Source organism: Anopheles coustani, chromosome 3 (assembly GCF_943734705.1).
Source record: "Anopheles coustani chromosome 3, idAnoCousDA_361_x.2, whole genome shotgun sequence".
Classification (NCBI taxonomy): domain Eukaryota; kingdom Metazoa; phylum Arthropoda; class Insecta; order Diptera; family Culicidae; genus Anopheles; species Anopheles coustani.
The window spans coordinates 22,591,068-22,603,431 of NC_071288.1; the positions used below are offsets into that span (position 1 = coordinate 22,591,068).

Here is a 12,364-nt window from a genome sequence, read left to right on the forward strand (position 1 = left end):
AGTGCGGACTGGTACTGATGATGTGAGGAAACATCTCACCGGGCCGGGCGCGTTGGCGGACGGGGCTCGGATATGGGCATGTCTATGAAAAAGCACCGTCCCATTTGGGAGCGTTTGTGTTACATTTTCCCCTCGGTAGCCCGAACCGCGCGCCGGTACTTCTTGGATTGGTGAACCTTCTTTAAGGCAGTCCGTTCGAATGATGAAAACGAGCGAACGGTTTCTGTGCTGGTCCTTCAGCTCGAGCGCACAGAAAGAGCGTCGGAGAGAGGACAGCAAATTGAAAGGAAGAAATTGAATGAAACTTTAATGAAAAGCCCGGGAACACACCTGAAACATAGCGCTGCTAACTTTCGGCCACGTAGGTTGTTTTTTTCTTCGGGTACGTTTTCCACCCAGTTGGCTGATTTTGGGTCATTGTTATCACGAATTAAGGAAATTAAAAGGACGAACCGGTAAGGAATACACCGGCTCGGAGGAAATCCGATAATGCCCTTACCGCCATGGGGAAGAATGGAGAAACTACCGGCAACGGATTGGCTTTATGCGATGATTGAGTAAAAATCAACTAAATTTGAAGGACGCCCGAGCAGGGAGGATGATTTTCCAGCAAGGAATTTTCGGACTTCGGCACCTTTTTTCCGCTTATTTTGCACCTCCACCCCGAAGGGTGGGCCTCGTCGTGCGTGAATGCGTGCCCGGCGGAATCCAACTTTCGCCCATTTCCCGATGGGGATGGCAGGGGTTCCCTCGAAACCATACATGATAGGGCTGTTATCAGGGGGTTGAAGCAAATTTATCGCACTTGAGAGTTGTTGTCCCGACCCCCAGAGGGGAGACGTGCACGAGTCGCCAGATTTTGCACGTAAAGGTGCGCATCTTTTCATCCACATGAAACCTTTTCTTCGCCGTCGTTCCCATCCTCTTCCGGCACCATTAGCCGCCGGGGGTATTTAAGCGGGAACTGACAGGAGGGATGAGCAAGAAATCGAAAGAAAAACAACTTTACATCCCTTCGAAAGTTCAATTTCCGTCCCCTCTCGCTTTTCTGGCTTCGGGGTGAAAATGTTCCCTGCGCACGGACCGGCCCGTTTCCCGCTTAGCCTTTTGCAATCCCTTCGCTTTTCCTTTTGCCTGCGCCGTCGTTCGCTCCCGCTCTTCAGCTCCACCCAACGAAGCGGTTTGTTGCTTTTGGGTTTTTTCTTCGTCCAACATTGACTGGCAATTTGATCTCCTCAATCGGGTAGCAAACATGGGATTAGGGATAAATGTTCCTATTTATATTCCAAATTGACAATATAATATCAATAATCCTTTCGGTCCACCTACCGAGAATGCACGGAAAAAGGGGGCGAGAGTTTTGAATTGGCACTAGTTAGGCCCACAAAGTGTTACGGCGGTGGTAAAAATCACTCGCTTGGCAACGGGATTTACCTTTTGTGTTTTCTGGAAGGAAAGTGATTGTGGCTGGGTTTTTTATATAACCGATTTTGTCTGATGGTGAGATGGTTTACTTTTGACGAAAAATGTAAAATTAGTTTCCTACGTAGTTAACTAATCCATCGCATCGATCGGGTTCAGCGCGATTCGTTACGTAAAAGTTCAGAAACTTCTTATAGGGGAAAAGATGTGCAGCATCGAACCCGAAAAGAGGCGAACACTTTCATCAAACACCCTTCCAGATTTGTTCGGACCGCAAAAGTTCATCCCAGGCAATGATAAAGTTTTCCCTGACCCCGGAGTCCACTTTGCGAATGAAATACGATCAACTGCTGAAAAGTCTGAAGTAGCAAGCGGCAGGAGAGCAGCATAATTTTGGAAACATGTTAACCATTTCATTTCATAATACACATCCATCGATCCTTTTTCTCGCACAAACACACACACAAGCAAAACCCTTGGGAGGGAGCCAAACAGGAAGGCGAAAAAGGTGAAGGAAATAAACCATCGGCAGACGACGTAATTCTTCGTCAGCAGCAGCGGCGTGATTCGGATCCCAGCCAGCATTTTCGATTTCCTTTTCTCCGACTCCCGACCGGTGATACGTATCATCGAGACGGAAACCAACGGAAATGCTTCACTTCACGGCCGCCGGGGGCCGGGTTCAAGTGTCATCGGGGTGATAGCCGAACGTCGGAGCCTCCCCCTTCGCTCCCGTTACCGGTTACGTGATCATTCGGGTAACGGCGAGTGAAAAACGGGGTGACCGAGCAACAAGAAATCGCTACTGCAAAACGTTCCACGTAAGCCGGCGGAGGGAAAAAACTGAAACCCACCGTAGATTCGTTGAGCAGCTTGCGGCGTTTCTCTTCGGAGAGGCACGGGGTGTGGCGGGGGAAGTTTGTCAATAGACATAAATTTCCGGAAATTCTTAACATCGGGCTCACCGGTGGCTCCGGTGATGCTGACGGTTGAGCTTCGGGCTTGGTGCCACTCACACACATCCTTTCACACCAGCCAGCACTATCGCCGAGCAGGCGCTAGGCGGTGTGGGTGGGTGTGGAAAATGTCCCCGCTGGCACATTTTCCTTTTTCTCGGGCAAACCGGTCCCCTAGCCGGAGGTGGTGCGCAGAGAGTTATCGATTTTAACCCATTCCATCTTCTGTGCCGTATTCGCGTGAATGTCAAGCGCTTTGCGCCGGAGTCCTTATGCTGGGGAGGGGTTTCGACACCTCCGAGAAAAAATCACTTTTTGCAAATCATTCAATCTTTCCGTTTGGCATCCGTTTCGCAGAGTTCGTGTTTTTGTCTGCTTAAATTTCAATATATCATAGTCAGCTTTAAGAAGCTTTATGTGTTTGCCGGCAAAGGAAATCTTAAATTGTTAGATTTGATTTAAAGTGAGCGTTTTGGCTACTGCTAGAGGCTATTTTATAGAAAAACGGCGACAAGGCTTGTTAAAACATAAAACTTTAATTTTTCATGAAATTTCTGAGCAAATCTGAGCAATTTTCAACAAAGATTTTTGTATCTTTCAGATTCTTTAGCAAAAGACATCAAAACAACATATATTTTAACGCTTTTAAATCAAGCATATACTAAAGTTTTTGTATTTATGTTTTGAATTGTAAAGAACAGCAAAATTAAGACCCAAATAACACGAAAATGTTAAAATTGTACGCAAGCCGCATCGGTGTCGCCACATGAAACAATTTAATGCTACAGATGTTCACTTCCCTCATTTCGTCTCTCGTGTATATTTGAATCTCGGACGAACGCTGCATTACCAGAATTACCGCGCGCTGGAAAATAATCAACAGGCAAGTTTGACACACGCCCCCCGTCCTCCCCCGTCCTGTCGTCATCAAGCTTTGGATTAATTGGTCAGTGCGTGATTTCAGCTGCGGTTCGGTCGGGAATTAGTGGCCACGCCGGCTCCGGCGGCCAATGGATTGGTCCGGTTCGTTGCAAAAACGCGACAGCCGGTGAACGGGTTGGTGGCTGGTGTTAGCGCCCGAGTGAAGTAAATCTCATTCCGTGATGGGATCACGGATGTGAAGTTTGCCATGGACCATGGTGGCCAAACTCATAAACCCGAGACCGAGGCGACCTAGTCGGCTAGTTTGATAGACGGAAGGATTAGCATGGCCGGATTGGTGCACTCTACCCCCCCCCCCCCTCGCCTCTCCACCCCCTGTCCCCAGAAGCTGGCCGGGAGAGATCGACGTGAAAGGGTTTTCCCGAAGCAATAGGCAGATTGCGGATTTGCACCAGCTGTGCGGATTGGACTGTGCAAATAATTATTTCGGGCCGGATTGCGCTGGTTCGACCGTGGACAGGTTGTCATGCTTGAAGTGATCCGTCAAAACACTTTTCTGATGTACCGGCAACGGTGAAGCTTACGTGCAGGATTTGTTGCGTATGGAAAGCTTCAGTTCTTTTGTCAGATTACTTTTGGTATGAGATTGAAATAAATTCCAAAACCCGATTCTAACAGATTAGAACCCGGAGTGCGTTGTGAATATGGAATACGTTATCAGATGATGGAACGTGATAAATTCCCTGCCGCACGTTTTGTTCATTTATTATGTATTATTCTCTGCCTTATCTTACCTGTAGAGAGGTTTTCCAGCACTTTCCCGAAACCACAGCACCATGTAGACTCGATCGTTCAGCTCCTCCGGTTCGATGTCGCACGGCAAGGTGGCCGTCTTTCCGAGAACGGCTTCGACCGTAACGGTGGATACTGCAAAACAGAAACAAAGATGCAATGTACTATTGGTGACATTGAATGAGATTAATTTTTAATACAGTTCAAAAACAGAAATGTCCCTCTCTGTGCTTTGTGTCAGTATTTGAAATCAATAAATAGTTGATCCCTGACCGGCCCCCGACGGGTCGGCCCAGGAACTACGATTGGATTAGAGAAAACATCTTGTCCACCGCAATGAGCATTCCGTCGGCCACCGTCGGGTCTTCCTTTGCCGATCCTTTATAAATCCTTGCAGTCCGTAAATCCGTGAATTTGTGTCCAAGTTTTTCCTAATGCTTGTTTTCCGTACCAGGAACCTACTCCGACCGGTAGTTTTATTTTCATTGTGGCCAACATTCACGACCATTTGCCGACCGTGTTTTCCCGGAAGGACGAAACCACGGCTCGGAAAGGAAAATGCGGACGGTCGGTGGATCAATGGTGCTTGCGATTGACTGAACCGTGATCCTTTTTTTGTTTCTTTTATTGCATTCGTTTTTTGGGCCATGGAAATGTTAGCTAAACCGAAATAGCTACGAACACCCCAGGGCCCTAGCCAGTTCCATCCCTCCCACCAAGCGCGCGTGTCTTATGTGGTTGTTTTTTCGGCCGTAGAAAAACGCGATTCCTACCCACAACCCACGATCCCGGAGAGATAAACGTCGGTGGTCTGATTTTCTGGCAAACAGCCGTATCGTTCCGTTGCTCGAGGTGACAACCTTCGAGTTCTGCTCCAGCATGCCTTTCCTATCCTTGCTCGTCCTTCCCTCCTCCACCTTGGTCGTACGAGATTCGTGAATCTAAATGGCGAAAATGGATTATGATCTTCAACATTTTCTCCGTTCTTTTTTTTTTATTGCGCTCCATCCAATAATGATAATAATAACAATAATAATAGTCGTAAAAGTAATAGTGACTCAGCAGTGGCAACCGGAGAGCTATTGCGGGGCGCCATCCGCACGTTCTTCGGTTCTTCGGGTTTTGTCGGTTCGGTTCTTCGGGTTTTGTCACGGAAAAAGGCGGATATCACACAAACACACAGACATACCAAAACAAAAAAAGGATTCGTTCGAAAAGGGTCTAAAATCGAACACGTTGACCGGGCCGTTCAATGCGCTCACTGTTTGAGGGTAAAAATGCCGATCTGCGGTCGAATGTCGTCCGGGTTTTTCCGATGACTTGGCATCTCTTGGAATGGAATGGCGCTGGGTTATCGAGCGAAGGGCCGATGTGCGGGGGATGGCCTGGTTAGATTGGAAGGGTTTCTAGCTTGCACATCACAGGCATTCCGAGGATAGCGTCCCCTAGGAAACTGGGAGAAATCATTTGAACCGGAACGTGTCAGGATCAATAGTTACAATACGATAGAAAACCCCTTTTTTTCGCCAATAAAGCACATTGTTTCCGGGCTGAGTTTTAGTTGTAAAACTTATTCACATTATTTTTACAATTCTATAACAAGCGAAAAACTATAATTAATTGTACATTTGAAAAATCATATGTTTTACATAAAACGATTTGAAAATTGACAGTCTTTTTAAACTAATGCCGCTAGAAAATCGTTACCTTAAAATTAATATAATCGTCAGGTTTTCGATCCAATTTAGGTTTTTGGATAGTGGAATTTATATTTAATATATAAAAATCTATTCTTATACACCTGGTATATGTAGAGATAATATATGACTGACGAAAATTGAAACTGTCCAGTATCCTGTTTCTTATTTTTACTGTGTTATGCAGAGCTAGGTTTTAATTCTTTGAGGGTTTTAAAATTGATTTTCGTGCCATTTTACTTGATGTTAATAGGTAAATACTGTTCTTTATTTCACATTTTGTTACTTACATTACTCTATTTGCGATATTTTATCTACTCCTCTCAATGTTTCCTTCATCAGCCCATTGGCTAATGGGGGATGAACCGAATTGATGCCAGTCAATTTGGACTGATATCGCTCGATGTTGTGTACGCTTTTGCCGTATGTCCCAAACCATTGGGCGGGTGAGTGGATGAAATATTGAAATAAAACCGACGGACAAACCACGCAAGGATAATACAAATTAACATTTCACTTTCAACGAACCCTCAAACCGGCACACAATCCATTTCACGTCCAATCAAACAACGACCGGAAGACATTCCTTCCCCCAAATCAGAGGTTTGTGTGTGTGTGTGTGTGTGTGTGTGTTTGTGCATGGTTTTTGGATGTGTTGCCACCAGACCCCTTCGTACGGCAACCTACATCGCCATCGTTAACTCTCCCACCGCCGGGTTACAGCGAGAACAAATAGTTTCTAATTAATTAAAACCGCTTAGCATCTAAAACCCCTCTCCCCGAAGGACTAGAAATGGAGGTAGGCCTCTACTTCATCAAGCCAGGTTGGAATGACCCAAAACGACCTATATTGTGAACGATTGTTTTTTCTTGTTTTGCTTGGGCACTGGGGGGAGGACCCAGATGGGAAGCAAACTCCGTCGAGGGAATCAACGGTGAGAGCTTGGGGTGTATCCGATTTTACGATCACCGGAAAATAAATCATTCACATTTCGACGCCGGAGTGGTTGGACCGCTTCCCTATCCGGGTTCCATGCGCTATGGACGGGACCTATCCGGAAGGAGGTGGAGGAGAGATTGCGTGAAATGCTCCCGTCGTAAAACACCACATAAATAATCTGCCAACGTTTTCCCTACGCTGAAGGGGGTGGGAAGTCAACAATCGGTTTCCCTCCCGTCCGCCGCCAATTTGTTGCGTGCTTTTTAATGTGCTCAATCGAGGGATGTGTTCGCTTCCGCACATCAGCCGCTGCACGCATTTGCCCGCCAATGGGCTTGGAAAAAAGGAAAGTCAGTACCGTTATGCAACAGTATTGCTTGGAAATAAGTTGTCAGCTTAGTTAGCTGCTCATTGTGCTGATCAATCAAACAATGGATCGATCTGTTTCGTAGTGAGTACGAGCAATGTGCTGCTGTCGTTGAGTTTGTTCATTATTAACGGGAGCTTTGACAATTTTCATCAGCAGATCGTTGAAAACTGGTAGCTTTAGATTTTTCAATGTATGTAAAGTTTCTTTATAAAAGTTTTATCGACTGGGTATGTTTTATTGACTAGTGTTTACGGGAAATATTTTGGTATTTTTGTAAAACATTATATGCCTTATGAAGATGTATGATGCACATTATATACTTGTACTTGGAATGAAATGATAGTAAACTAAACATAAAAATTGGTATTTAGGTTAAATTGTAAGTTGTTACACTATTACCAAGAAAGACACTGACAGAATAACCAGAAGAAGTATAAGGGCAGCAAACCATACAAGACAACTTCGTTTTGATTCGATTGTAGGCCAAATTGAGCAATAAGTTACACGGTTTCGCTTAAATCCAACTAACTGGTACAACATTGCGGGTCCGTGTGGGCACTGGCGTGGTCGTACACTCGTTCGTCTGCCCTGTCCGGCGAGTGTTGGTTTATGATTGAACGTCAAACTCATCATTCTAAAATTGATAGTTCATCAAAAAAGGTTTGCATCGCAGCGTCCCGCCGGCGGATTTTCTCCCGAACTTTCCACTTCATCCGGTTGATTTGAGGCTGCTGCAGGAAGTTTTCCCGTGCCCCCCACCCACCTTCCCGTTTCGTCGTGGCCATTTCTCGCCCGCTCCGGTGTGGATGAGAAGAAGGGGAATGCTCACGTCCACCCTCCCCGCGCTCGTTCGTTTCGATCAAATTGATGACCGTGATCGTTCTATCAGAAATTGATTCATGTGTGGAAATTGGATTTTCGCAGTAGATTGAACACATAACAACCATCACTCACACAACAAAACAGTGAACACACTCGACCAGCTAGGGGGTGGGGGGAGGAGCTTCCAGCGGAGGGGCTTGTGGCCAGCGGTAGTCCTGGTTGGCCGATAAGCGACCATCGTACCGGAATCGTTCGCCACGCTCGCCCGTTCTAGCGATGGTCCGGTGAAGCACAAGCCAGCAAACGGCAAAATGTTAACAAGTCCTGCCCTGCCGTGATCGTACCCTGCACACCCTTCGCTGCGCTTTTCCTCGCGCGCCACGACACACACACACACACAGGACGCGCCAGCAGTGGTGGCCATCATCGAGGCGGTTTACGATTTCCAGGTCATCCCTAGATTTATTGTGCAGATTTTTGGTATTAACGAACTTAGATTCGCAAAATCCAATATCTGTTCACCGTTCGTTAGTCGTGGCTGGTGGAGGGTTTTTCCAACCTGGATGGTGTTTGAGCGAGGGAATGCTTGCTCTTGTTTTTCCCTTTTGGGTACCCTCGGGCGGGTGAGTACATTTTTGGGATGTGTTTGTCCCTAACGAGCCTCCATGGATACCATTAGCTGATAGGTATTAGAGTCAATATTGGATTTACATTTTACATACGGTGAAGAAATCGTGTACGTGCATCGCGAAAACTGGAGGAAAAGAGTTTAAAAACGTGCTTCGTCTATTTTGAACTATAATATTTCGCTTCTCGCAAAAACGCCAATTTTCAACATGCGTACATTTTATGAAAGCCTTTTTTCTGCATGCTTCGGGAAATGAAAATTTACACGTTTTGGTTCGTAACTTAGATACATCAATGCATTTGAGCAATATAATCCAAACTGGGAAGGTGTTATAAAAATAGTAACATATCATAAATTTTCCGTTTCCGCTGGTAGTTAAGTGTAGACCTCCACACCTCCCAGCGGGCCACGTTAGTTATTTTCGTCAGCGTCGCATGTCAGCGAGTAATTAGAGGAAAAAGCTTCAATTAACCAGGCACACAAAAAATCAATTTACGATATGATTAATCGAAATAGATTCCGCTCGGTGTGGCGCGAGCCGCCAGTAGAATCGATGTTTGAAGCGTGCGAGGAAAACAGGGCTGATCGCAACATAACGTGATAGCAGTCATTTTCTTTCATTTAAAAAATATCGATGGCGGATCGATTGTGGTAAGATTTCTCTTTTAAAAAAATACTACCTAACTGCGGACAAGTTTTCCATCGCGTTCGAGGAATGGAAAAAGCTAGAACATCATTTCGCCTCGAGCCCGCGGAAGCGAACCGTTGTGCTGCACTCTTTGTGTAGGAACACTATCGATTTTTCTCGTCCGCACCGCAGGAAACTTGTATTACAAGCTTCTGGGAAACCCGGTTTCGCCTTCGCCTAGCGGTGGCTAATTTCCGGCGTATTTTTCTCGTCTTGGCCGGGGCCTGGGTGTTTTCCTAGCCATTCGGAAAAGAAAAAGCGCCGTTGGTTCCACGCCAAACCAAAGAGAATAACAAGAAAAGACCGTTCTTCAAAAGACTGCAGCCTTTCATCCTATTCATATTTATTTTCATTTTATTTAAATTTCCTTCCCCCCGGTGGGCGTTTCCTGCCGCAGCCCTTGACCGGCTACCTTCGGAGGGTTGCACTTGGAGGACGGATGAAGGAAAAAAAAACACATCCACACACACACAGGAAAGAAATACCTGTGAACTAGTCGCTGGGCGGTGTATCCCAGCGTTCCGTGCCGTCACGGTATGGCGTTTTCTTGTGCCGGTTGCTTTCTGCCCGTTTTCCCACGGAAACGGCCACCCGTTCGCCCGTTCTATGTTTTACATAAATCTCAACTTCGCCCGCTCGTCGGCCGCGCTTAAATGACTGAAAAACCGCAACAAACGCCCCACATGGCAGGTGCTGCCAGGACACGTTTATTGTGCTTTACAAGCCTAAACCGCTAGCATCATTTTCAACCCCCACCCCCTTTGCGCTGTGGCCCCCCGAACTCCCACAAACACACATCGTTCGTGGGGATATTTTTTAAATTTTCCAGGCCACGTATAGGCACACCGTTGCGCACAACGCAAACCATCTAACGAACACACCGTCCGCAAGACGGCGCACCAGTCACAATCAACCGCAGAGCCGTGTAGCGGAAAGCCATCCTTTTAATGAAGCCAAAGGAATGGGCGAAAGAAAGCTAGGAACGCGAATGTAACCCGTGCGGTCGACAGGAAGACGATGTTTAACATATTTCTTCATTTTGGGCTCATTTGTTACGCTGGTTCCTTTGGGGAGGCTAAGTGGCCGAACGATGAAACTAGCAAAATGAGGACGAATACCGAATCTTTCGGTAAGTCAACTACTAGCTGGAATGTTTTAATGGAATACACAATATATGCGTGTATGGGGGACAACAACAGACTTCACATTCTATTTGTAAATCTACATATTTTAAAATATTTACCTCTATAAACTTTGTTCAGGCGAAACGCACTTGAGAACCAAGAGCGATTGAATTATGACAAAGCGTTGTCTTTGTGCTGGGAAAAATGAACCAAGGATGAACGAATAGTTACGTTAATTAACTCGAGCTAATGCGAGCTTCCGACGGGATAAAAAAGAAAAGCATGTCCTCCTCCTACTGCTAATTTTTCTACCTAGAAAAAAAGTCGTTCAAAAAACGTTGGAAAAAGAAAGATAATGAAATACACGCGACGAGCTAAATTAAGCATCCCGTTTGGATGCTGATGGAAAAATCAGACATAATGTTGCTAATAGACTGAAGTGGCGACTGTACAGCTGGAACGCGATGGCGAGCCGTTGAGGCATTTTTAAGTTCATTATAAAGAATTCACAACCACTCCTCTCTGCGGAGAGCATTTCAAACTGGTGGCCATCTCGGAGCTGAGCCACACTGAATGTCTCCAAAAGAAAAACCATGTTTCAACGGCAGTGCTGCTGGCCAGCGCAGTAGGCGCATACCGGGAAAATGGCTATGAATAGAGCGAACGGATTGACACAGTTTGAATTTCAATTGGAAAAATGTAACCCACATCACGTCTGCCCACAAACACGACCTCTGGAAAAACAAACCAATCGCTTCCATCCCCTTGTCGATTATGTTCCGCTTTGCGGTACCGTTTTCCCAAGCCACCCGAAACGGGCTGCCGGAACAGGCGCTGGCCGATTTCGGTCGGGGAATTTCGATTTGCCGAATGCGAATCGAATGCTTTCCAATTTTGTTTTCCCACTCCTAGCCGACCGGTTAACGCTTGTGTCGTGGTGGACCGCTCTGTCGATTCCCGATGGAATGGCTGACCGAAGCCGGGGTCCATTTTCGGGGGTGGAAAAACGTGTGTTTCATCCCGTGCCGCACGCTGCCGGATCTTAATCAAGACGACCAAGAGGCAGCTGCTTGCGGCCACGATCGTGTCTAGCCGCGGGTCGGCTACGGTCACATAATCTTCCGCCCCGGCTCCCGGGCAACAATATCCCCTCGTTTGCGCTTTATGGATTATTTTTATTCCCCTTATTATGATCAACAAAATTTTTTATTGCCTTTATGTGATGTGCCCGGCTCGGAGCGCGATGGATCCGAGCAAACAGAAACGAAACGAATAAAAAGGACACCGGTTAAAGTGGAGCGCTTGCTTGAGATCGATCTGGTCCGGGACTGGCTTTAAGGTCGCATTTGATCCGGCGAGCCAATACCATCGCAGAAAGGTTGCCGGGCATTTGGTTTCGCTTCGGGAATGTTAAGAAGATTCCAGTCGAGATGAATGGTGGATGACGAAAACCTTACCCGCATAGTGGGATGTACGTCCGGTTGCTTGGATGACCGGAAAGTGTTTGATTTAACTTTGTATCTGTACTCTTCTATCACATTATTGAATGTTGAATCTCGTTTTATCATATTAAATTCTTTCATTTGTAATTTGTATTGGATTTGTTATATTTGCACATGCTTTTTTTATAACCGAGTCAAACTTGGGAGACTAATTTCACAAACTTGCTTCAGTGTTGTTGGACCAGTTTTACTTATTCCGAATGCTGCATGCCATGAAGTTTACGATAGTAAATGTTTCTGTGATAAATAATCAAACAAATGAAACATCATTTTCGGTACGTCAGTTGTCCAACGACCGATCCATTGTGATTCATTCCGTGTGCAACCAACATGCCCTCTAGGCTACGCGCCAAAGCACTAGGGCTTGTCTCAGGGGGAGTTTGTCATGCTGTTACTCGAATTTCTCAATCTCCTCCTCGGCAAACCAAGGCATGTGTGTAGCGATAACGTTCCAACGGTGACAATGATTAATATTCAGCTCGCGTCCGTTTGCGAGCGGCAAACGAAAATTGGTCACATCGGGCGGAGCGGGAGTGGATCG

General features: G+C 46.1%; 1 protein-coding gene across 1 annotated transcript in view; it reads right to left on the reverse strand.

Moving 5' to 3' along the window:
- Positions 1-12,364, reverse strand: part of LOC131272672 (uncharacterized) — an 88,810-nt gene that overhangs the window by 47,310 nt on the left and 29,136 nt on the right. Inside the window, exon 2 of the mRNA XM_058274498.1 lies at positions 4,055-4,187. Within this exon, the coding sequence (XP_058130481.1) occupies positions 4,055-4,187 (133 nt within the window). The remainder of the gene's footprint in view (positions 1-4,054; positions 4,188-12,364) is intronic.